The sequence below is a fragment of the Strix aluco genome, chromosome 17 (genome assembly GCF_031877795.1).
Source record: "Strix aluco isolate bStrAlu1 chromosome 17, bStrAlu1.hap1, whole genome shotgun sequence".
Classification (NCBI taxonomy): domain Eukaryota; kingdom Metazoa; phylum Chordata; class Aves; order Strigiformes; family Strigidae; genus Strix; species Strix aluco.
Window position 1 is genome coordinate 15,099,258 of NC_133947.1, and position 26,060 is coordinate 15,125,317.

At 43.3% G+C, this 26,060-nt stretch overlaps 1 protein-coding gene across 1 annotated transcript; it reads left to right on the top strand.

The window, feature by feature from the left end:
* Positions 1 to 26,060, top strand: CHMP4B (charged multivesicular body protein 4B). Its single transcript, XM_074842886.1, has 5 exons — positions 1 to 385; positions 20,540 to 20,717; positions 21,469 to 21,583; positions 22,159 to 22,285; positions 25,246 to 26,060. The coding sequence occupies exons 1-5, from the start codon at positions 190 to 192 to the stop codon at positions 25,311 to 25,313; spliced, it is 684 nt and encodes a 227-aa protein (XP_074698987.1). The 5' UTR covers positions 1 to 189; the 3' UTR covers positions 25,314 to 26,060.

Consider the following 26,060-nt stretch of genomic DNA (forward strand, 5'->3'; position numbering starts at 1 on the left):
CGGCGGGCGGGGTGCGGGGAGTCCGGCGAGCGGGCGGCGGCCCGGGCTGTGCTGGCGGACGGGCGGACGGTCGGTTTGTGAGGAAGGCAGGCACGGAGTGAGGGGAGCCGGTACCGGTGCTCCACGGCCGTCCTCGCCGCCCCCGCCTCACACCGCGGCCTCGGCGGCGCGGCCCGGCCCGGCGCAGCCATGTCGGGACTCCTGGGGAAGCTGTTCGGGACGGGCGCCGGCGGGAAGGGCGCCGGGAAGGGCCCGTCCCCGCAGGAGGCGATCCAGCGGCTCCGCGAAACGGAGGAGATGCTCAGCAAGAAGCAGGAGTTCCTGGAGAAGAAGATCGAGCAGGAGCTGGCGGCCGCCCGCAAGCACGGCACCAAGAACAAGCGCGGTGAGCGGCCGGGCCGGGGGCGCCGGGCTGGGCCGGGCCGGGCCGCCCCTTCCCCCGGCAACAGGTCGGCCGGGCCCGGCTGCGCGGGAGCGGGGAGGGCCGGGGCAGGCTGCTGGCTGCGCTCTGCGTACAGCACGGACGTCGCCGTGTAGCTGTATTTTGTCGCTCGTTGCCTTGATTTTATAGCGCGCTGCCCGGGAGCTGCGGCAGCCCTCCCCTCTCCGCGGGGCCTGCCGCCCTGCCCGGCCGGCTCTGTACCGGAGCAGGCTTTCCCCCGCGCGGGAGGGGCAGCCTTTATCTCGGGGAGCTGCCTGCCGAGGGTGCCGCGTCACGCCCGCGTGATAACGATGTCACGGTGTGGCTCGGCTCGCCTGTGCGAGGTCTGCTTTCTGTTCCGTGTGCCCCTCGGTTTAGGGAGAGATGAGGGGAGCAGAAGCTGGGGGGTCGCTGGTTGCGTGCGGGAGTAGCTGGCCCAGCACTGCCTCAGCGTGGAGTGAGGCCTTGCTTTACTATGGCGTTGTATTTTTCTTCTAACAAACGAAACCCTTTACCAAACCACTCCTCAAATTGAAGATTTGGCTAAATACGTTTTTATTGTTGTCAGGGTATCCTGAAGCTATAGGCGACTTATAAATGGAGGTTGGAAGTTGGCGTTCACCAGGTGGAACTCGGCCTTCCCCGGGAGGTCCAGCTGTGTATTTGCAGGCAGTGCCTGATATGCGTTAATGCTCTGTCAGCCTGAAAATAAGAAGTGGGTTGTCAGTTCAGGTATTTCGGTGCTCTGATGAGCTTCTTGCTTATTTTACAGCGGTCGTTAAAAGCAGCGTTTTCAGGAAAGCGTATTTAGATTCTGGTGCTGAGGTTGCCCTTTCTGTGCTGGGTTACAGACAGGTTTGAAGCAGGAGGTGCAGCTCCGCCTGTGGCACTGAGAGCTGCTAACACAACTGCCGGCCAAGTAGCAAGGGTTAATTTACAGTAATTAGCAATAACAGTTTCTGCTTCGTGTCACTACTTCAGTCAGCATTTCAAGCCTCCTTTCAAACTTCAGAACAGTGTGCTGCTCACTTGCACAGCGTGTGAGTGATAGCGTGACTGGGGCAAGCTACGGGTGCTTGCTGGGCTTGCAGGCAGTGTGGCAGAGCCTTCCTTGCTGCCCCACGTGTCTTCTGAAGGACATCAACAGAGTCTGACTTCAGGCTTAATTCAGTTGGTTTCTAAATCAAATTTATTGCAACAGTTCTAATGAGTCTGAGTTGCTTGTGCAGTTTTTGGCCTAGATTGGTAATGAGCTTAAAAGGAGAACTAAAATACATTTCTTTGTAGCCTTCCTCTTCTTGTGCAGTTTTCACATCCTCTGTCTTGCATTGGTCCTGTTTAACTTTTAAACTTCTCTTTCTGCTGCTGATTGTTCAGGTCTTTATCTTGCTCAGCTCTAATGTCATCTCTCTCCATGCCCTGCTGTGCATGCTGCCCGTCAGTGTGCTCTGGAGCACTTTGGGTAGTGGAGGCATTAAATTTCTTTGGAGGTGGAGGAAGGAGAAAAACCTGCCCATTCACTAGCGGGATTCTGGGTCAGACTAATTGAGGTCTCACAGAAGGACAGGATCCTGACGAGTAATTAAGGAGCTGTGAAAATGAGAAGGGCTAGGGATGGTTTTCTGGTGGAAAACAAACCCTCTTTTTTCCAGAGGACTTCTGAAACTAAGAGGCTAACTTTTATTATTGGGCTGCTAGGAAAGACAGCTGGTTATCTGCTACCTTGCTGGGAAGTGAGTTCCCCTCCGGACAGACTACGGGACTGCTCGTTTATTCTGGGTTCAACATGTCAGCAGCTGAGCTGTAACAAATCGCATTTTTTTTATATGCAGTTTTTAGGATTTTTCCCTCTCTGACTTCAGGCTGTTTTATAATCCAGAAATTATCTAATTTAATGCGAAGTCGCTTAAATCCATAATTTAAGTGAAAATAAAAATGTTTTGTATGTGAAAGTCTGTCTTTTTGGTGGAGATACCTTGATATAGTTGAAATGTTTTAAGTACAATTGAGCAAAAGCTAATCAACTTTTAAAAAAGCTTGAAGAATCCTTAAGCTTTCTTAGTTCTCCAAGACTTAAGCATTTTACTTTGGAGATTTCTGTATATCCCTGCTATAGAGAAGCATACTCTGGATGGTGCATATGTGTCATGCTCAGCTGGACAGTCGTGCTGACGTTAATGGGAGCTGCTGTGGTAAAGCTGGCAGAAGAATGTATGTGTGTGCAGCAGTGGGGCAGGGAGCTTACCTAAAAGCTTAAAGACACCTTGAAAAACCTGGAAATGATATTTTTGTTTTCTCAGAAGAAAGATGGGTATCTGGCACGCTTGGGGTAACAAAAGGAAACGTTCTCTGCTCTCCAGCACACTGTGTGATTGTTCGGGTGCCAAGCGAGCGGGGTTTCTAAAGGCTCATTGACTAATTCCTGCAACACTTCTGGAGTCTAATGAAAGCACAGAAACTTACAGGCCTCTGGTTCCTGTGCCTGCCCCAAGCACATGCATGTTTTTATTAATTTATGAAATCATTATAGGTGTGTATTTTTCATAATCTGCATTTAGGATATCCAGGCTGTATAACCAGACAATTCCTCATGAAACTCTAAAGTTAAAGTGAGTAACTATCTGGTATAAACTTCCTTAGTCTGTGTTGTTTCTTGGCATGGCATCGCTTGCAACTTTTTATTAAAAGTTCCTTTGTTCAGAGTCTTTCTGTTCTCTTCTGGCTGTACAGATGTGGCAATTTTATGATCACCGTGTCTTCTGAAGAAACTCTACAAATTCCTTCTCATTAGTCCACAATATCAAAATAGCCCCTGGGGAAGGGAGAGGGGCAACAGTCTCCAAGTGTTAGGTTGGTGTGAAGGCACTTATGTTGCTTCTAGAGCATGTTAAGGAGACCAATAGTTATGGCTTTAATGTGCATGTCAGTTTTTTGTCCATGGGATGAAAAACTGCAGAGGAGAAGATTGATCATCTTTAGAAGGGTTTCTTGAAAGGATGCAAGCTAATATTGCCTTTTCTGGAAAGAACTTGAGTTATGCTTGTGTTTTGTTTTGTGTTCTCATGGAAATGTTCAGCCTATTCTTTTGAAAACAGTGTGTGTTCTGGTGTTTATGTTTATCTTCTTCCCACCCCCCCCAAGAGGGTCTTCAGAACTTTCTTTCTGCCTCATGAGTAGTGGATTTACTTCCCTCAGTGAAGTTAATGGAATTAGCAGTAGTACAGCATGATCAGCCAGTATCTTACTGGATTTAAAATCTGTCCTGAAAATAAATTTTGCTTCAACAAAAGAAGTACGCAGCTGTGAGCTTGACGGTTTGGAAGTACTGTGCTGCTGCTGCATCCTTTTATTCCGCTCCAGTTTGTCAGTATGGCATTGTTTTATCAAGTCTGAGGTGTTTTATCAAGCACTCAAACTTCATGAAACAAACCAAACTGCTAGATCTTGCCAAGGGTTATGAAGTTCAGGGGCTCAGTATTCAATTTTAGGATAGCTCAAGCTGATCTTAATCACTGCTGCTCCAGTTTTAGTCCTTTCCTTGTGGCTATTGCCTGGTCGCACAAAGCCAAGCTACCAGAGAAATAGCATGCACATACAAAGAAGCGATGGGTTAATTCCTTGATCTCTGACTACTTTGGGTACTTTTGGAAACCCAAAGCTCAAGTTATGTCTCAATGTGAAGATTACAGTAGGGAGAGAAACCTGACACTGTCCTAGGGTGCTGCTTTTATAAGCAGTCCACTCTAGAGTTTAGATCCAGGGTGAATCAATGCAGTTATGTTCCTGCCTGCAACTAGATTTTACCTTTTTTTTAATGAACACCAGAATGGGTGAAAAGCTAATAGCATGCCAGTATGCAGTGAAAATATTCAGGCTTTAGCAGGAGACTGACATTTCATGGATTTTCTGTCAACTCTGTTTTCTGTTACCTAGTGGTTTTCTTCTCTGATGTCAAAGTTTCTCTTTCATTGTAAATAAATATAATGCTTTTTTTTTTTTTTCCAGCAGTGGTGTCTGGGTACACAAAATGGATGCAAAACCACTGCTGCGTTCCTGCTGTTTAATATAGCTTCTTCCTGGAAAGAGAACATTCCTATTCTCCGCCCCGCACCAAAACCAAACAAACAAGAAACTTGGGTGTAGGCTGAAGCCAAAAGCCAGGATTTTATGCCCATCTGGGGTTCACGATAGATCACAGTGCTGCCACAGGTAAGTCAGTTCAGCTGGCTGATCGGATGGAAAAGTAACTGTTTACCATCCCCCTACCTTTTTTTAATCTGTCACATCGGTCTGCTGATCTGATTTGCCTGTTGCCGCAGGGTTACTGTGTCTGGCACCCGAGAGGAGACAGAACTGCCCCTTTCAGTCACAGCTTAGTTAACCTGGGTGAAATGCAGGACTGGTGTGTGGTGGTGTGGCTGTGGAACTGGTCTCGAGTGATGTGGCTGCTGGAAGCGGTGGTGCCTTGTCCTGCCTGTTTCTCTTGTGCCAGTGTTAGCATTTGTGTGGGCAGTGCATGAGTTGGATTAGTTTGCTGATCCAGCCAAAACCTAACTCTAAAAGAAAACAAAAAAAAGTTATTTTGTGCACTTAACAGCACAAATGCTAGAGCTGGCAGGAGAGGGAGTCAGGAATGTCACTGGAAGGAGGGCAGTTCTGCCTCTCCTGGCAACGCTCCCCTGCCTGGTCGGCTTAGAGCTACTAATTATGATAAAATCTGAGGGTGAAGTGTGATCTCCCACCAAGGGGGCCAGCTGATCATTAATTAAAAAATGGAAGCATGCCTGCATGATGGCGTGGACATCTTTGTGAAGAAGTGTGAGTCGTTCAAAATGTTTCAGTGATCTGGAATTCAAGGATGAGAAAGCTGCAACCTCAGGCCTGGGCAAAGACTCGGATGACCTGTGACTGTGTCTTAGACATTAATGCATTGCTTGCGAGCGTGTTTTGGAGGTCCTGCTTGACATTTGGCAAGAGAAGTGATCTTTGCTTCCAGAATCAAATAACATGAACCTGGTTTTGTTTCCATGAATCATAAAATGCTGATGTAGGGAAAGCAGGAGTCCTACAGCAAATGCTATCCAGCCCTTCTTGTAGTAGTTCAGTCTGCTTTTTCTGTGTTTTAAGTCATAGTCTAGTGTAAAATGCGTCTTTTGAGTTCCAGGTGCTTAACTGTAGACCACGGCTTCAGTGCAAGAGTGCTGACAGCAGTGCTGGCCTCAGTCCTTCATCTTCCCTGAGGCTGAGTTGAGCATTAACCACCTGGGTTGAGAAAAGTGTGATATTTACTCTTTTTAAATAGGTGTTTAAAAACAAGGAAACTTCTAGTTCGTAATTCTGCCCTACCTATGTTTAACAGAGGCTTTTGGAAACAGATTGCTGTAGAATAGAACAGTTTGTGAGGAATGGGGGGGATTCACACACACTTTTTTAAAACAGCTTTAAAAGGTGGCTTAAATAAAAAACCCTGTGGTTCTGCCAGATGTGTTTTGGTAACTGTATTTGATGCAATGCATCCTTCCTCTGTTCCTGTTCTCTGTCAAGCCCTGTCAGAAGGGAAGCCTGATATGTTTGCAGCCACTGACTTTGTGTTTATTACTTTTTCTCTCCAATGTATTAGATGTTGGATTCTAGTATTTCATTAATTACCAGGCCTAGTTACTGAATCCTGCTTAAGGGCTCCTAGTGCTAGCTCAAAACTGTAATTTGCGGGTGATGCAAATTGTTGATTTGGTGTAACCCTCTTTTACTTACTCAGACTTTTGCAGAAAACTGCCAGGTTGTTTCTTGCTGGCAGAATTTGTGCTGGGTTGTGCAATGTTTATCTGGACCAGCTGTTGGGCTTTGCACTTGTATTATTCAGGCCTCTCTGTCAATCCCTTCTCGCTGCTTCTGACTGAGTTCTGCTAAGAACCATGTGCTCGTACTTGAACATCATCTGGGCCATGCAGCAGGATCCCAAGCTGGACCTCCTGGGATGCTGGGCATGGCCGGGTGCTGTGCACTCAGGTCTGCTTCGTGGTGCAATCTACAGTGCTGCTCGGCAGACAGGTCAGCGTAGCAAAGGTGTTGTACCGGGGCGTGGAGTTAAAAGCGGTCGCTACTCCTTACCTGGCAAATCTTGGTGCTTCCTGGCCTGAAGTGATGGTGAAGGACATGGCCATACTTCATTGCTGAGCAGGGGGTTAATTTAACACAGAGAAGAGAGGGACAGTGTCACGTCAAGAGGAGTCTGCAGCCAGTGCTGTCCAGGGAAAGTTTTTGTTGTTGTTGTTGTTCCCCAGACTGTTTTGCAGCTGCTCTTTGGCATTCAGGGATGACCTGCGTTAGGAGGGTACCATCACCTCACAGCTCATGCAGACTGTGTAGCCCGTACTGCTGGCCTGAGTGGACGCCCTTGGGAGAGCTCTGCCGCAGCTGTGTGTGCCCATGTGCCTCTGTGTCTCCTTTTCTGGTAGTTCAGCTTCTCCTGCCTGCACACCGTGGGCCTTCTGCCTGCACGCGGTGCTCTGCCCTGCTCCTGGGCGCTTGTACTGGCTGGAGGCAGCAGCAGGCTGGGGGATGTGCTGCTGGCACTCGCTGAGTCTAGCTAGGAAAAGACCACTGTGATGATTTTGACAGCTTTTTTGCTCTTCCCTGTGAAATCCCCATCTATTTTGGAAAAAAACAAAAGTTGTTAACATTGCCCTCTCTGTTTTTTTTTGAGGCAGTGTGTGCAGCTTGTTCCAGAGACTGCATGGGATGTGATGCGAGCAGGGAGGATGTGGCCTGACCTTCTGCAGGCAACAAGGCTCTGAAAGAGTGTGTGGGGGGGTTGTGAGATGTAAAGTAAAAGCTTGCCTTTTACTCACACCACTTAAAAAATGGATGATTTTTGCAAAACTGAAAGTTGGAGCAACTCGCACGCTTTAACCTGCTTTCCATGAAGTTTGCAGCCAGGTGTCCAGCAAACTGGAACTCCTGGCACGAAGTGCCTGAAACAAAAAGGATGCAGTTGGAGAATCCTTAAATAGGCCACGCATCAGATGTTGATAGACCTTTGCCTTTCCCTCAGACAAGCCAAGGCCACAGCACGTAGCTGATAAGGAGGGTAGTTCTGCTTGTAATCATCCTGGTTGAGTCTCCGAGCAGAAGCGGTGTTGCAGTTGCTGAAGGTGTTGGCAGATGCAGGCAGTTCTGCTCACAAGGATGTGGCCAGGTTGCAGGTGAGGAACCTTCCTGGTGTCCAGTACCAAAGGGCAGTGACACGGCCACAGTGACCTCCCGCTGGTGGGAACACGGGAGAGCAGAAGATTCCTCATGGTGAAGCTCAGTGCCTGGCTGCAGCAAAGGCAAGAATAGTTCTGCCTGTAATGTCCTTGCAGTTGGGGGCCCAGTTGGAAGAGGTCTGCTATGGCTTCCTCCAGGTTCGTTGTTTAAATGAAGCCTTGCCAATAACTGCTTTTATAGGGGCTAATACAAGTATAGGATAATTATACAGACAGCTGTTGTCTTGCAACTCTCAACTGACTGTCAATGAATGATGGAAGTTTGGGGTTGTCCAAATAACCAGTATAGCCATCTCTCTTGCATACACTGGGACGTGCATGTTGATCCTTGTGTGCAGCAAGTGAGGGCTGAGCTCGGTACAGACTTCCATGACTGCTCCTTTTCCCAGCCTCTGCTCCTGCAGCCAGCCGTCTCCCCAGCTCCTTGCCCTCCCCCACGTAAGGGGAGTCAGGTCAGCAAGTGTATTGGCACAACTGATGGTCCATCCCGGACTGTGCTGTTCCTGCTGGCAGGATCGTGTCTGCAGCAATGGCCAGGTAGTACCACCTTCCCCTGCAGCTGCTTTCCGGACAGCAGTTGCTTCAAAACAGAATTGAAGATGTCCCCCAGTCCCTTATCCAGTAAGTCTGATGTGTTGAAGTCAAAAGTTGGTTTAGGCACAAGGTAAACTAAGAGTCTTGGTAATGTGGTCACCATCCTGCTGGCACAAACCCCTTGAGGTTAACCTGAGAGTGACTGTTTGTGAATCTGGCTGTGTATCTGCATCTTGAGCTCATTTGGGAACCTGCTGCCACGTCACTCCGTGCATGCAAAGACTTGCAAATGTAAAACCTGTCTTTTTGGAGTCATTACATCTCCCCTGAAGGTGGTACCTTAATAGAAAGTCTTGACAGCATCCCCATGGTGGGCTCAGCATGTACAATGCCCTGAGAGGAAACTGAGTGGTAGAAAGCCTCTTCTGGTAAGTGCTTCCCTGGCAGCACCATCAGTATGAGGCGAGGGCTGTAGTATCTGCTTATTGTTAACCCCCGCTCCTGGAGCTGATCCCTGCCTAAGAGTATGGGACTGCCATTAAAAAATGCAGTACAGTTCTGGCCTTGAGACGTACTGCAGTGTTGCCAGGTAAGTGTCTGGAGGTTGATTCAAGAAGTACAAACTTTTTTTTTTTGAAAGTAAATATGGTTTCTCTTATTTGCTTTATAACTTTTGGGTTTCTAAAGTTCTGTGTTTTCAACTTTTTCCTCTTAGTCGTTAGTGTTGGAATATAAGCATTCATGAAAAAAGTAATTTTTCACATCTCAAAAATAGCACTTCACCAGATGATATGTTAAGAAAAATGCTAAATATTATGACAACCTCAACGAAATTCTTAGACTTGGCAACACTGTTAATAATAATTACCCAAAGCTGGAAAATGCATGATAGATTACCCAGGCAGCCACTTGCCTCATTCCCCAGGAAGAGAAGGTCTTGAAATGGGCCACTTAAGGGTAGGATCTTCTGAGTTTTGTGACTTAACCGCAAAAATATTGTTAAGCATAGGGAATTCTGTTATTGGGTTTTTTTCCCTGTGAGAAAAGAACATTTTGAGATATTTAAGAAGAGATACTTCTGATCTTGTAAAGCTGAACCTCTACCTGATGCATTTCTGGCAGGGATTCAGAGGAAGATTACAGTTTTTTGCTGGAATTCTCTTTAACAAGGTATCTTCAGCAATCACAAAATAGAGAAGAAAACCCATAAATAGTATTTGCAGGCTGTGAGAATCCCAGGGAGTCCTTAAGATATACTTTTCTCTTCTTAAAAGTTGAAGCTTTTATTGAATTCTGAATAATTATCTTTTATATAGATATAAAATTCTAATGTGAAATAAGGTGCAGATTTTTAACAGCAAAGTTATTGGGCAATTTAAAAGGGTAAGGAGGATAATTTACCCCAGCAGCCTTAGAAAATACCTAGTTTTATTTAGAAAGAAGAAATGTGTCGGGCATATCAGTTTTGGAGGTGCCTTGCAATCCCCTGCCATCATCCAATGACACGCAGGACTGCAAGAAGTGAAACACCAAAAATTGGGAAATACGGTATACGCTTTGCGTCCAGAGGGTGGATCAGATTTAATGCAGTGGTTTGAAGCATTAGGCCTAGGTGATCTTGGCTGGTCCAGTGTTTCTTAGGCTCATTGTGGCTCCTGGGTGGAACAAGCCTGTTGTCTACTTCTTTGCAATTGGGATTCAAATCTTACTGTAGTTGACATTTTTTCCTTTTTTTGGACAAAACTGTCCCAGGCTCACCTAGAGATTATTTCACAGAGGATTATTGACCAGAGGATTGTTGCCTTGATGTTCCAGGGGCAGAGGAATCAACTTCCAAGGCTGAAGGCTTGCTTCCTTTTTCCACTGCTGTTGCCTGAAGGCCAGGCCAAGAGGAGGTTACTCACTTGCCGGTTCTGCAGCCACAGGTGCAATACATGTCCGTCTGTAACTTTCAGCCTGAGCAAATTACTCGCTGCTTCAGGAATAAGTAGCACTGTAATCATGGATTCTAACCCTTGGAAACACACTTTCTGCACTCCATATGAAAATGGCTGCTTGTGACCAATTTGTAATAGGAGCATGACGAGGAAGTGCGTTATGCTTCAAGTGTAGCTGCCTTACGCCTCGGCTCTGGGATGTGGAACAACATCAACAATTGCTGGTGCAAAGGTCGGGTCGACGCTGGTCAGAGCACTGAGCAGTGCCGCAGTCGGTGACAGCGTGAAGGTGGTGATTACTGTTTTGTTTGGGTACTGCCTGTATCAAAGCTCTGATTGCTGTTGTACAGGATGCTTTTTTCATGATTTTTTTTTTTTTTTTAAACCTTTGTGTATTTATAGATTTTTAGATGAGGAGTGCTTATTGTGTCGTTTAATCTCTTGCATAACAGACTGAATGTTCTGGCACTGCTTTGCTCAAGAGGAAGTTGTAATCTTGTGCTTTAAATACAGGTGGGACAGAAACCTTCTATTCTCTGCCTGGGTTTGGATGCTTCACTGCAGTAGTGTTAATCAGTCACTTCATCGCTGAGCTGGGAATAGTTGCGTTCCTTTGATGATAGGGTTTGGGAACTTTATTAGATGTTTAGTAGACAGACACAGAAAGATAAGTGGAGGACTGAGACTGAACTCTGCTCACGATTCCCTGCTAAAAGCCCAACAACTGAAAGAAAGGCACAGGAGGCTGCTGTGAGCTGCTCTCTGGGAGCCATGCTGGAGACATGAGGCCCTGGCACTGGGGGAAGTGTGTGATAATGACTTCAGACATTCAGCATGAAGTGACTAGACCTGTGTATACTCTCTAGACATCACAGATCTCAGTAGGTGATCCTCATGGGAAAGGAAATCATGCTGCTTTGCACTGTATTAGCCTTGGAATTGATGTGAATTTATTTTTTAACTGTGCCTCTGTCTCTCAACCACTTTCACACTGTGATGCTTAAAATCAAACCTGACTTCTTGGACCTCTGACATCTTGTTCTCTGGCATCCACTTGGCTCAGTGTCGCTGGGTATTTAATGGAGAACTAGTTAGGAATATGCTTATGTATCAGCTCAGTGGCCATGCTTGCTTTCTTCCTCTTCAGTCCCTTGTATGAGGCCTGTATGTTACTGTCTCTGAAAGACTTTACATTTCTTTTCATGTAGAGAAATCTCACTAACGTGCAGGATGTGGGAAAGGCTTTGCTGTGGCACGGGAGTGGTAGGAAGTATTTCCAGAACTGGAAAGAGCGTGAAAAATGCTCAGACAGAAGCTTGAAGGACAAGGGTCCTCTCTAGAGTGGTTTTGGAAATACCCTGAAAGGTTTTGGAAACACTCTGAAAAGATGTGACCTTTAGGACCCTGAGTAGAGAATTAAGAGTCACTGGCTTCTGCATCTTGTAAGACTGGCCTGGTCTGGGACGAGCACTGCTTGGTACGTACTGCAGGTCTGTTGTGGCAAGGTACTGCCTGGATGCTTTTCTGCTGGGCTTGGCTGAACCAACATGAACGTTCTTCAGCTGGTTAACGGTTTCTTGAGCTAGCAAATCCCTGCAGAAAGATATTTATTCAAGGCTAAACTCAATGGTATGAAATAAATTTGGTAAGACTGTAGTGGGATTTATATCTACCTTTTAATCTGCTTGTAGCATTGGAGGATATTTTGTGAATTGCTTTAAATTACCTTTTTGCTTCTTAGGATTTTTTTTGAGGTATTACAGGCAGTTTGCTAATTCTCAATAGAACGAGAGATGAGCAGTTGCTGTCTGAGATTAAGCTACTCTGCTGCAGGCAAGGCAGCCAATTACTTCTTACACCTACTGGTGCCTCTTGGTTATCCTATTTCAAGGACAGTGAGGATGTTGTTTGTGATGAAATTTGCTGCCGAGGCAAGTGCCAGGAAGATGGAATGGTATTTTCAGAAGCAGCAAAAATAATGACACTTCTTTCTGTTGAGCAAATTATAGATGGATACACAATATAATGTGCAAGACAGTCCCCCAGTATTAAGCTGATTATCTCAATCATCTCTAGTGTCTGGGCTTTCTGCTAGAGGGGCCAAGAGACCCCCATTTGGGAAGCTCTGCTGCAGCTGTCTTTATTTATTTTGGCGTGGCTGCCATTTGACATACAGTGTTTTTGAGGCTTCTGTGGAACTTTTTCATCCCATATTAATGTAGCTGGTGTCCTTTTGCAGTGGTATCTCTGCTGCTGCCATTTCTTCTCTCCTTTGCTAGAAAGAATGTAAGAATTAGATGTGAGATTAAGTTATTTTTTCCCTTCAATTGGAGTAATCAGAGCTGTTAACCCATGTGTCTTGGTCTGGATGAGAAGTCTTTCTATTTTAGGTATCAGTGGGATTTTTAGCAGATTTTTGCTAAAGAGTTGGATGGGCAGGAAATGTGCACATTGTGAGCCACCAGTCGGGACAAATTCTCTGGGTTCATAAACGTGTGGACCTTGGGGTTCATAAACGTCTGGACCTTGGGGTTCATAAACGTGTGGACCTTGGTACAAGTGTGATTGTGAATTCAGTGAAACTCTTGAACAACTTCCCAGTTGTTCCCATTGCTCTTTGAAGTAACTGATCTTCCTGCTGCTCTGAAGTTGAGACGTGTTTTTGCTGGCAAAATTTGGAGTTGCGAGTATGTAGAAAAAGAAGTGTGAAGTTCTTCCTTGTTTTTATCTACTAATGTATAATTTTCTACTAATGATATTTAAAAACATTAGTTCAATAGAATTGCTGTGTGCATAAATATCCTATTAACAGTACTTGTCCTACAGGTGTATAAGCAGTACTTATTTGCAGGAGGACTGTTGATTTTTAATGAAATCACTGACACGTTCATAGTCAATTTTTCCTCTCTGAATGCGGTACTGTGTAGTAAAATTGTATTTTTATTATCCTGCTAGCTTCTTATCACAGTGAACATTTTTCTTATTTCACTAACAAGCTGCTGTAAATATTGCAAGGAAAAAAGTCTTAAGACTTAAACCAGCTCTGTTAATAATTTGCTTATAAACAGGTTGTAATGCTTTCAAAATACATAAAATTAAATTCTTACATATAGCATTTCGTGAGAACAAAGTGAAATTATGTGGGTGAGCAGTCATGCTTTTCAGACTGTGAGTGCTGACAGAGGAGGATAGTCTGGCTAAATGACTCTACTCTTTCCACTTCTGAGTGTTCATTAGTCAGAAGGAGCAGTGACTGAAAGCCGTAACGCGAGGTCCTGCTTATCAGTTGTGTTGGAGGGCTGGGTGCTGCCGTGGTAGGCATAATAATGAAACCCTTGGCTTCTTGTTATTCACTGTGGTCCAATGGCAAGTGTAAAGCTTCTGCTGGAATTTCTAGGGGGGGGCTACCACAGAAATTTAAATAAATAGGAAATTAAAAATTGTAATTGTAGTTCATCGATTGAAGACTGTAAATAAAAAAACCCAAAACACCCCCCCACCCCCCCAAAAAAAGAGGGAGGAATAGCTTTTTATGTACTAAAAAGTTTTTCTTAAAAAGGCTGTAGAATGTTCTTCAAGTGTACTTTTATACATGTTTTTACGTTCAAGTAATTGAAGCGGTCAGTCCAGATCTAACTGCTTTTGACTTGGCTGCTGTTTTACTGGACTTGTCCTCCTCTCTGGAAGGTGATGTTTTCTTTGTGAGAATTTCTGCGTAAAAAGGAACTGCAGAGTTTAGAGGCTGATGCTCATTAGCACTGAGACATTTTATATTACTTTGCCAATGTAAAAGAGGTCATAAACTATTTATATCAATTTTAATTGGTCAGATCTCTGTGGTGAAATCTTTATGAATAAAAATTGGCTCCAATATCCCAGTTGTAGCTGATAATAAAGACAATGGATATATCAAAATGTCATGTGGAGAAGATAATTTTGAGCCTGCTCACCATCTCCTAATGGCAGGAGTCACCCAGTTAGTTTTAAATGTATTACCTTTAATTTAATTGTAATACTAGATATATAACTGCTTGTTCCCAGTGCATACTTTATGTATTCTGCTGAAAACTTTACTGGAATTCAAATAAAGTACAACTAAGTTTTGTTATCTGCTTTTTTTTTTTTTTTTGAGAATGCTTTAAGTGCATGCAATTCATAATGCACATTGGACTTACAGGCTAAAACATGCACAGTGCCTGGTGAGCCTAAGGTAGGGGTTGTAGGTTGTCTAAAATACTGAGTGTTTATTGGTAGGAGCTTGCTGTCATCTTGTGAAAACTAATTTCCCATGTAATGATCAAATATTTTTACTGTCGTTGGGTCTGCACTGATTCATTAAGTGAAGGTTATCTCAAATGTTAATTTTTTTTAATAGTAAATGGTTTAGCAACTGCTGTCTTTTCCTCATGTGCAACCTCTGGGAGATTTGAGCTAAAAAAAGAGGGGGAGGTGGGCCAAGAAAAAAATCCCTCCCTGAACCAGCCAGTGATTTGAACTGGTACTACTGGTTTTATATGTAATAGGGATATTTCTAGAGTAAGTTAACCACCCAAAGGCAGGATGCCCTGTGAGGGGAAACGTGGAGTTACTGAGTGACATCACTGGAGCATCACTTCTCACCGAGGGAGGGCTGCTCATGGGACAGTGAGTGCTGATCAGGGACACTGCCCATCATTTCTCAGTACCTGCTCCTGATGTCCTTCACTGCAAGCCCCATGCCTAGGACCTGGGGAGGTTTTTATACAGAGCGTTTTCCTTCAGCTCTGTGCAAGAGTAGTGCCAAGCTGAGTGATCCTGTGAGACCTGCGCCTGGCCCTTACTCACTGCCTGCCACACACTGGACTTACCAGCTGTGCTGAAGTAATTAGTAACATGTAGAGATCATAGTTAGGATCTTTCTGTGCTTTATTCTGTATAAAGGCAGATATTTCCATAACAAATACGCAGCCACAACGTGGGAGCAAGCATCAGTCCTTATTTGTTTTGAGCCTCTTGAATATCAGGCACTTTGCCGAAACTGCTGTGAGAGTCTGGTCAGAGGATCTTGTAATCTTGTATAGATTTTTAGTCGAAGATAAGGAAATTCTTACACTGTTGGAAAACTTAGATCAGCCGTTTCTAGAAAAATGTGCTGGTGATCTCTTTAGCAACAGGTTCTGGGTCATGAGCGAACTCTGTCTTGGCTAGGCTAGAGAATAAATGCTTTAAAGTTAATATATGGTTACAGGTCCTGCTGAAGCAGTTCCACAGCAATTGAAGCTGGGTGTTAAATTATGTTGCCTACTTACGTAATTACTATCTTAGAAGCAGTAAAGGCATAATTAGAAGGGTGTGGGTCCTGAGGACTGCCTCTTCCACGGCTGCCTAATGTGATAGCAGTCTTTATGAAGAGCAAAGGTAGGCCGTGTTACACTTTGACTTCAAATGCACATCGATTTCTTGCATGTGTGTAATGCTGGAGGACATATTTGTAGCCTACTGTCTCTTTCATATTTATTTAAAATTCTGGAAACTGATCTTTTTTTGAGAACAACAGCCAATGTCATTCCCTTCAGATTAAGTATTTCTAGCTTTGACTTCAATGAATACTTAATAAAAATGTATTACTCTGGCAGTACATAAGATTTCAGTAGGTATTTATGCAGATGGTAAAGACTTTTGCAGGAAAAAAGCAGCACAGCTGCTCAACAGTTTTCAGAAATCAATGCTTAAATAGGAGAGTAGAGATAAAGTAGCTGTAGATGAGAAGAGAATCACCTCCTTGGATCTAACCTCTGTCAGGTACCACCACTCTGTAAAGTATGTAAAGTATAATCGCAACATATGGAAAATTTAATATAGACTATTGCTGGTCCTGCATTTCAAGCAGGAGTTTGGGGCACTTCTGCCTTGCCCGTGCCCAGTTGGGTAAGCCCCTTGACCCTGTGCAGAGGTCGGCATGGCTCCCATTTTTGCCTCCAGATGGGTCCTTACTGTAGAAATTCCTTGTGAGCTCTGAGCTATGGGTATTGATGTAGTGGGCTCATCAAAAAATACCTTGAAGTTGGGAAATCAGTCCTGAGAGATGGAAAACTGACTTAAGTGTAGTGGTCTTAAATAAAACCTGTGATTTTTAGTATTTCTCTGACAGAAAATGCATTTTTATTAACTTTTTAATAAAATTAGATGCAAAGAAATGATCATTGTGATCTTTTTTTTCTAGCTGAGACAAATACCTAGCAGTTTTTCTAGCTGAGACAAATACCTAGCAGTCTCCACCACCTTGCGTAGAGGGCAGGGGCGTGGGAACATGGCACAGAGCATCCTTCTCCGAGTTGCATTTGTGTCTGGCTGCGGGCGCCTGGGAGCATCCCTGAAAGGGGCACGGTGAAAGGACTGCGCTGCCAATTGCAGCAAGGAGAATTCTGAATGTCAAGTGCAAATCCTCTTCTGTGGGGGGAGGAATATGGGAAATGAATGTGAGTGACCTAAATTAACTTCGTATCTTCTTAACTTAGCTTAATAAAATCTAGTTATAAACAAGGACTTTACATTAAAAGTTAAGCAAGGAAACACAGATGAAAATAAATTGCAGGAAGTTGCGATCATTTAATTTGAGGTACTTAAATACCTTGTTCTACCTTAGTTCTTCTGGCTGCAAAAAATTGCAATCTCTTGTGTAAGATTTTATTCCGTGCAGAAACTCATTTATCACTTTGATGTTAATCGATCTGTGCTAAATATACATGCTGAACTATCCACACCTGGAAGCTTTATGTGCGGCCCTGTGTTAGTTGCTGGGGCAGTGTATCAGTCCTTATTCCTTTTAAGCTACTGAAACAGGCATTTCTACCAGTTGGTCCTCAAGTAGGTACAGCTGGGCACTGTGGCCATGGGCAGGTTAGTCCTTGCATTGGCCTTATGGAGGAGAGGAGAAAATACAAATATCTTCCTTGGCCACTCTTGGTCTGAAGGAGTTAGAAAAGCCACAAATCCATTTTAAGTTTTCACCTGAAACAAGGCAATTTTTAAAACAAGCATGTTTATATTCCTGTTCCTAGGCAGGGGTCTGTGTGCCAGGCTTTTGACTGTAGCAGATCTGAGCATGGTGGGTGCTTGGCTGAGAGACCAGCAGGAGCTGGAGGAGGTTCAGCAGGCACTTGGCATGTAGCAGTGCTGCAGCCTGCACGCAGGTGGGAGATGTGTGCCATCTTCCAGATCTTGTGGGGGGATCCCAGCTTCGTTCTGTGAGCTAGAAGATTTTGTACCACACTGTTGTAAAAGTGGGAGCCTTGATCTGTATATACAAATGAGAAATTAATCAGGGAAAGGATTTACAGAACAATGAAGGCTGGGGAGTGCAGTTCTGGAACACTGAACTGGCATGCATGGGAACGGGAGGGATAGGGTTACCCAACAGTCCTGATAAAAACTCCTGATCACAAGCTCTTTTACAATGATGCTTGCAATGTTTGGTGTCTGAGCAGCTTGTTTTAAAAGTACATAAGCATGAAATGTAGATAACCTGTAGCTATTCTCAGAGAAAGTTATAGTGGGAACTGTACATAAACTGTAGTGCTTTACTTGGCTTTGTATAATGGTTATAAAATCTCTGGTTTTGCCAGTAATTCTCCATGATGCACAAAATCCTCAATAAAGATTGTCCTATCACTGTCTGACACTTCCCCAGCATCTGTCACTATATAAATACAGCCTATTAACAGTTTTATCCTTCTGAGTAAGAAAACTTTATATATCCTCAATTAAACCATTAACACAAAATTAACCAGACTAAATATACCAGTAATGTGTTGCTCATCACTTTATGATCTGGCATAAAGCTGGAATGTTTTAGATGATATTTGTGTTGTGCTTCATTCTGCAGAGCAGACATTGTCCTTTGTGTTACATGAAAACCCAGTACTGTTCCTGCTTCTGTTAAATGAGAATGGGTGTTGGATATCCCCAAAATGGGGGGGAGATTTACTCGTCGTTGGAGTGAAAGTCAGTGAAGGGGCTTGTTTTGGGTCTTTGGCTTCTTTTGGAACAGTTGAGGTGACCTTGTGCTTTTGTGGTTTTGATCACTTCTACTAAATTGTATCATATCATAGAATGGTTTGTGTTGGAAGGGACCTTAAAGACCATCTAGTTCCCACCCCCCTGCCATGGGCAGGGACACCTTCCACTAGCCCAGGTTGCCCACAGCCCTGTCCAACCTGGCCTTGAACCCTTCCAGGGAGGGGACAGCCACAGCTTCTCTGGGCAACCTGTGCCACTGTCTCACCAGCCCTAGTGAAGAATTTCTTCCTGATATCTAATCTAAATCTGCCCTTTTTCAATTTAAAACTGTTACTTCTTGTCTGATCCCTACAGCCCTTGATCAAGAGTCCCTCCCCACCTTTCCTGTAGCCCCTTGAAGTACTGGAAGGCCACTGTAAGGTCTCCCCAGAGCCTTCTCTTCTCGAGGCTGAACAACCCAACTCTCTCAGCCTGTGCTCACAGGGGAGGTGCTCCAGCCCTGTGGCCTCCTCTGGACCCACTCGAGCAGGCCTGTGTCTTTCTTATGTTGGGGGCCCCAGAGTGGGACACAGCACTGCAGTACAAATCAACCTGAGCTACTTTGCATGCTTGGCAATGTTAGCTGTACCTTCAAAAGTACTTTTTTTATTCTGTAATGCATTAATGTAATTTGAAAGTAATCAAATACAGCATATTCATAACCAGTTGTAGAACTGAAGGTATATGTAGGGCTTCTGGATGCCAGGACGTTATCTTGAAGGACTGTAAAGCTTCTCAAGATGGCATCTGACAAAATACGCAGAGTGCCTGCAGCCTTAATCTGCTTTTAGGAGAGGAGCAACTTTGTGTGTGTTGCAGGAACATACTTATCATGTCACAAAGTTATCATCCCTCTAGTAGGGGAGATAAGGGAAGCAGGCTGCTGTCAGGATTTCTTACTCCCCTCCAAAAAATCTGCAAAGGTTTGAAATAATGTCTTTTAGAGATTTAAAGCCTTTATTTGCCACTATTCCTGGTGCATGTGACTGAGCTGTTGGCGAGGACCAGGATGTTGATTTGTAGCAGAGCTAATCCTGTATCATGTTAACTGTTTTCTGCTATGAGGCTCACAAAGATGAGAGCGCTGAAGAAATGAACTGTGCATGTGGCTGAGTTCAGAAACCAAGAGTAAGGCTGGTAAGACAGAAGCTTGTGTCCAACCTGGTGTATTATATGACCAAGACTGTCGTGCAGTGGACAAGTGTGTTCGTGTCAGGAGGGGGTGTAGAAATGCCATGAAGGGAAGCTGTGCTCGTGTCTTACCCCATGCGATCCTTGGTGTTTGTTTGTCAGCTGGCACTGCTCAGTGCTTGGTATACCAGTCTTGCCCACGCTGCAGCTCCTGCCAGAACTTTTAGCCACAGATGGGCAAGATTATATGTAAATCTAGGTTGTGTTCACTGTCAGTGTTTCGGGCACGGGCGTGCACCCGTAGTCTATCGGGGTGTCTCGGGAGGAGGTAGCTGTTGAGCGGCTGGATGCATACCTGTCTGGGTGGGGTGGAGCTGAGCACTGCAGAAGGAGCTGGAGAAGCCTGGCAGTGTGGCGAGTTGGACCAGTCCTCCCGCGATCCCTGTGGGTGTGGGACTATGTTGGTGCTGTCATGGGTGGGCTTGTCTTGCAACAGCAGGCACTGTACAAGTGCTTGCGAGCAGCAAATTGCTCAAACCAATTTAAGTGATGGTATCTCTTTTCTCATTTCTGTCAGTAGAGACTGTTGTATGGACAGTACCTTGTAGTAGGAGTAATATGAAACATGCACAAAGTTTGTTTATACACAGATATTTCTAGTTATATATAAATATGTGTATTACACAGCATTAAGTAGCAAAGCTGAAGAAACATTTGTCTTGCTTTGTATTTGAATGAGCTGCTTCTCCCAGCAGCTGCACAGGAGTTCAGCTGGCTGGTGGGGACCTGCCACAGCATCATAACCTCATCGGACAGGACCTGCACCGACAGCTGTGCCTTGATGTATTGGAGGTGTTGGTGAACAAAGATGTTTTTAAGCGGATCAGCTTGCGTATTGAAGCCTGCTGTTTGTAGCGTAGTCTCTGGTCTGTGGTGTGTTACAAGTGACTGGACTACCAGTCCCTGAGTTGCTTCTTGACTTGCATCCTTTGTGTGACGGGCAACGGACAGTTGGCATCTGGCCACCTTTAAACAATTTTGTCGAAGGAGGCAAATGCAAGGGTTAGGCAACTTTATCTAGGAAGAAAAGTGGACAACAAACAATAGAACATGCTAAATATTTCTCTGTACTGAGTGGCATTTGGTATAAAATGTGAATGGCTGTTTTGGGAATAAATCTCACAAATCCTACTCTTTTCTTTGTTGTTCAGCTGCTCTTCAGGCCCTAAAGCGTAAGAAGAGGTATGAGAAGCAGCTTGCACAGATAGATGGCACGTTATCAACAATTGAATTTCAGAGGGAAGCCCTTGAGAATGCCAACACTAACACTGAAGTGCTGAAGAATATGGGTTTTGCTGCTAAAGCTATGAAAGCTGCGCATGACAATATGTAAGTTATTCCCTTCTGCTTCTTTCTGTAGGACCTTTAGTTTATCATTTGTTTGATCTGCTAAATGCCAGTTGTTTCATAACCAAAGGTAGAGCTAGAGTAGCAAAATCATCTTTTAAAAGGCTCTAATTTAAATTAAAATACTGGATATACTTCCGTATTGAACAAAATATGTGAGTATCAGTGCTTTCTCAGTTTGCCACCATTTTATACTGCACAAAGCTGCTGCCTTTGTCCACAGAAGGCTCGCACCAGTGTAGTCTAAAGCAAATGGGAGGATGCACCAGTTACAGATTCACCTAGTAGCAGCAAGAATTTTAAGCTGCAAGGGGAGACTTAAACTTCTTTCTGTGCCATGGAGTTTGTGTATGTAGCAGTAATTAAAGGTAAATTGTGTTATGGGAATGTTTTACTTGCTCCAAAAGCAAATATTGTAGATGTAATTTAATAATGCTGGATCAGGGAACAGAGCAAATTATTATTAATACCAGTAATGCAGAACAAAACCTTTTCATATGAAGTCTCTGTATATAACTGCTGTGAGCTAAGCATTTAGGGAAGTAAAAAATGCACACATAGTTTTGTTGAGACCAGGGGGATAAAGTTCAGACTTGCATGCAAAGTATATTTTGGGAAAGAACCTCTTAAATGTCGCTATGGTGTGGCATTTCTACAAAACCCAAGAAGTACAGTCCTAAGCGTTGATTGGGAAAGTGTCTGATTGTATTGAACTCTTTCCTTTCTTTTACAGGGATATTGATAAAGTAGATGAATTAATGCAGGACATTGCAGAACAGCAAGAGCTGGCAGATGAGATTTCAACAGCCATCTCAAAGCCAGTAGGATTCGGGGAAGAATTTGATGAGGTATGTTTTAAATTTGCCTCTGTTTATATCCTAGAATCATGGAATCATTTAGGCTGGAAAAGACCCTTAAGATCATTGAGTCCAACCGTTAACCTAACACTGCCAAGTCCACAACTAAACCATGTCCCTAAGCACCACATCTACACGTCTTTTAAATACCTCCAGGGATGGTGGCTCATAGGAGATCTTTCTTTTAAAATCTGCATATTGCCTGTGTCTAGGCATAGTACTAGGATATAAAATCTCTCCTAGAACTTGTTACTAGCTGTTCCTATCAGTGCATACAGCAGCTGTGACCATGACTTTATGCTGAGAATGGTCTGGATGGCCTGATCTGAGAATGTTTGGACTCCGATTTCTTCTTCCCTTCACTGCTTTTCTCTCCCCACCTTCCAAGAGATCATGTACAGGAATTCAGATGAAGAATTAGACTCCTCATCTTCTCGGTTTGCTCTGATTGTGTGTGTTTAAGCTACTTTCTTTAACAATATGATCAGCTAAATCTGCTTGCTAATAAATATGACTTAAAGTTTCTTCCTTTTATTTTTTTTTTCCTTCCTTCTTTAAAAACCTAGGATGAACTCATGGCAGAACTAGAGGAACTAGAACAAGAAGAACTAGACAAAAACTTGCTGGAAATAAGTGGTCCCGAGACAGTACCACTACCAAATGTGCCCTCAATATCAATACCATCAAAGCCAGGTATGTATGGACCTTTACCAGAAACATTTTGAGTTCTTAAAAAGTATGCTTATTTAACTGCCAGCTCCTCAGATTTGAGAGATCTAGCTGCAGGCAACACAGACATTTTGCTTGAAATTGCTTCATGAATCACAAATTACATCTAGTGCCGTTTCTCTGTGGGGGTAACCTGTCTTTCATAAGAACCATGAAAATTAATAGCTATCACAGGAACTGTTATTATCTATTCTAGCGCTACCAGTTTATGTACAGCATGGATGGTGCTCAGGGTAGAGTGGAGATGTGGAGAGAGGAAGCGTTCTACCAGTTGCTGCTGGCCCAACAGGAGAGTAATCTTGACAAACATACCAAGGCTATGAAAGGGAGTGGAGAGTAAATTAGCTTTTAGAATTAGTCCCAGGCTGGTTCAGATTCCCATACTGAACCATGCTTCCTTGCTGATGCTTTGTTTTTTAATTTGATCCCTGCTTTCCCAGCTTTTGGGCAGAACTAACATCAGAGTCCCCTCTTTGGGGACAGCTGTTGCCTCCTCTGAGGTTGGCACGTACTCAAGCCAGACAGTACCAGACTTAGGGTCATCCCAGTCTTAGAGCACTAGGAAATTTTAGTGTGATGATTTTACATGTAGAACAGGCAAGAAATATCCGTGTTTTCACAGAGAGTTCAAAGCTGCTGTTAAATCTGAACTGATCGCTCTTCTATGAACTAGAAGTGATGCCTCATGAAATATTGTTGAGTTGGAATACCTCTGGCATGCAATAATGAAATATGAAACTTTACTAGCCAATTTTGCTGAATCTGCCTTAATGTATTATGAATAAGTTGTAGATTTTGCAGCTCTATTTCACGTGCTTAGGAAAAAAAGGTCCAAAAAACTAGTGGATGAAATCAGTCCCAATTGGTCAGTGTATCTGTAATCATCTTGCTGCCTTTCCAGGCTTGAAAGGACCTGGGAAGCAGCTGACACTGCCAAACAACAAGGTTCTGGTTTAGGTGACACTCTGTGAAGTTTGCTCCTTGTGCATTATAGTTCTTTTATTTTGACATAATTGATTTTGTGTTTTTCTAGTTGTGTTTTGCTAGGCAGAATTGCTGACAAGTGTTGATACGAGAGGAGTGAGTTACATCAAAATATCTTAAATCTGAGACTTTATCTAGATTCAGATCCAACAGCAGGAGAAATAGATTAAATAAACCTGTGCATTACCATTTTATTTCCTAGCTAGTTTAATGAGGTTTGTTCTCTAAATATTATTTGGGTATGGACATTAAAACACTGACTTGAAACTAATACACTTTTTGCATTATATTAGGTAGTAATGACTGCGCGTTAGTAAGAGGCACTGTAATTGTGCATATACTTAAGTAACTATACAGAAAAAGACTTATGCAGACATAGCACTTCCTAAAATAATAAAAATTATGAATGTTTTTGTAGTGAAGACTGTGAGTATAGAACAGTGATTTATAGGATTTATGTTAAGTTGCTTTTGGATGGAAATTAGATTTCTATTAATGTATTTAAATGGCTTGCTACTTTTTACTTAAATAAATCTGCCTCCGAGACCAGCATTTGGGAAACTCTGGGATTCTGGGGTGGTGGTGGGTGGGGGATTTTGTGTGGTTTGTTTGTTCTTTTTTTTAATGTAAATTAGTTTTCACTTAAAATTGACTTAATATACACTGGGATTAAAAGTTGACTTCTGGTCATCGTGGGTTGGATTTTCAAAGGGACTACTTCACCTAACAACACAGCTACATGCGTAATGTGTCTTCTGGAAAGAAGTAATGTGTCTTCTGCGGTAGAACTGACTATTACCTCCTTTTTATTCATTGAATGGAAAATGATTGTGAGCTTTCTTGCTTTTCCAGTTCTCAGGAGCTGTCTGGATTTTGACTTAATCAGCCTGAATGAGAAATTTTTTGCTGTTGCCTGCCAGCTGAGTTGATGTCAGAAGACATTCGGGCAAAAGCTGTTTTTGTTTAATGGAGACTGGAAGCGCTTAATATAGAAAAACAAATTCCAGACTTGTACAAATGATAGCTCTTGGGTTTGACTTAAAGCTGACTCAATTCTCTCTTACATAAATGTTTCCTTTGGAATGACACAAACCATTTTGAGTATGAATTATTTGACTCTTTTTCCCCCTTTGAAGCAAAAGCACTGTCTGAGGAAATGACATTTTTTTTTTGGTATTTTCCAAAATCATTACAGCAATTTCTGGGTTAAAACCTTTTTGCTGAGTTAATGGTTTTCATCTCCAGCAACTGGACTTGTCATGTTATGACAAATAGCAGTATTTGCTCCCTTGGAAGAACCAATAATGATAACAAGGCATGTCCATCCAGCTACTAGTGAGCGCAGCAAGAGGAGGGGGTAACCACGTACGCAGAGCTAGTTAGCTCTTCAGCCCCTTGGAGAGCTTGAACTGGCACAAGAGTTGGAGGTCTCCAAATCCGGTACCTGGCTAGTCTGAAACACAGTGGCCTCATTTGTTATACTTTGAGGACTTAATGATGGAATAAGGAAATTACTTTTTTATGGGAGAAAGACATCTCTTTTACTGGAGATGTCAGACAAATTTCTGCAAGAAACTTTATCCCTCTGAGAGGGACTCAGAAGCTGAAGGCTTGGGGTCTTCTGCTTGGAGGCTCAGTGGTTATGGAAGATGACAGACACCACTGGTGCACACATCTTAACCTCCGTGCATGTTTGCATCCTTCCCATGTGAGCTATTGTCTTTTTCCACTTAAAATGGTAGTGACAGAAAGTTTAGCCCATACTGACTTTTTCAAAAGACATCTTTTACTTCAAAAAGGTCTTGTGTATTTTTTTTCCTCTACTGCCATTTGGTGCTTCGTTTATTAGGTCAGTGGCACAGAGGCTTCTCTCCTGCGAAGAATTGAGACAGAGTTCTGTCAAGATTCCCACTCATTTGTCTTCTGTTAATATTTTGCAGCCAAGAAGAAAGAGGAAGAAGAGGATGATGACATGAAAGAGCTGGAAGCTTGGGCAGGAACCATGTAACCACAGCAGTAACTGGCTGGAAAAAGACTTTGATTACCTATTCTGGGTGCAAATGTGTTGTGTTGAGGAGAAAGCATAAGCAAAATGTCTTTATCTTTAATTTTAACCCAAAGCAGTGGGAACTGCATTGCTGTTTTCTGCATAGCATGGTCTTCACAGAGGAAAGAAAGGGGAGCAGGGGGAATTGCCTGCAGTTTATACGGTTGAATTTCTGTAAAAAGGTATTTGCAAAATCAAACATTCAGCTTTTGGACTGTGCTACTGCCACTGCTGGATCTTCATCTTCAAAGTTTGGGCCATATTGAATTGAAATAAGCTGAAAAACACTCTGTGATTTTAAGTCAGTTTAAGTGTGTCTAGAAGTCTTGTAAGGCATTTAAAAACCAGGAAAAGTCGTAAGCCACCATCGGCTTCTTACTGTGTTTAGGTGCAAGAATGCTTTAGGTTTTTAGTTCTTTGCAAGTTATATTTATATCCCTTGACTGATGTGTGGCCAGCCTTGTGTTTGTCACCGCAACAACGTAGTCACTATTCCCATTTTAATTGGTGATAATGATTTGCAATTGACAAATGCTATCTTGGAAGTAGGGAAGATTTAAATTTCAGTTGTACATTTTTCTACATAGCACTACAATGTTTATTGCTTTTTTGTGATAATTGATAACCCATTCAGATACATGCACACAATTATTTTAATTAAGAAACTACTATGGATTGCACTGTATTAAATATCTTGATTAATTTTCA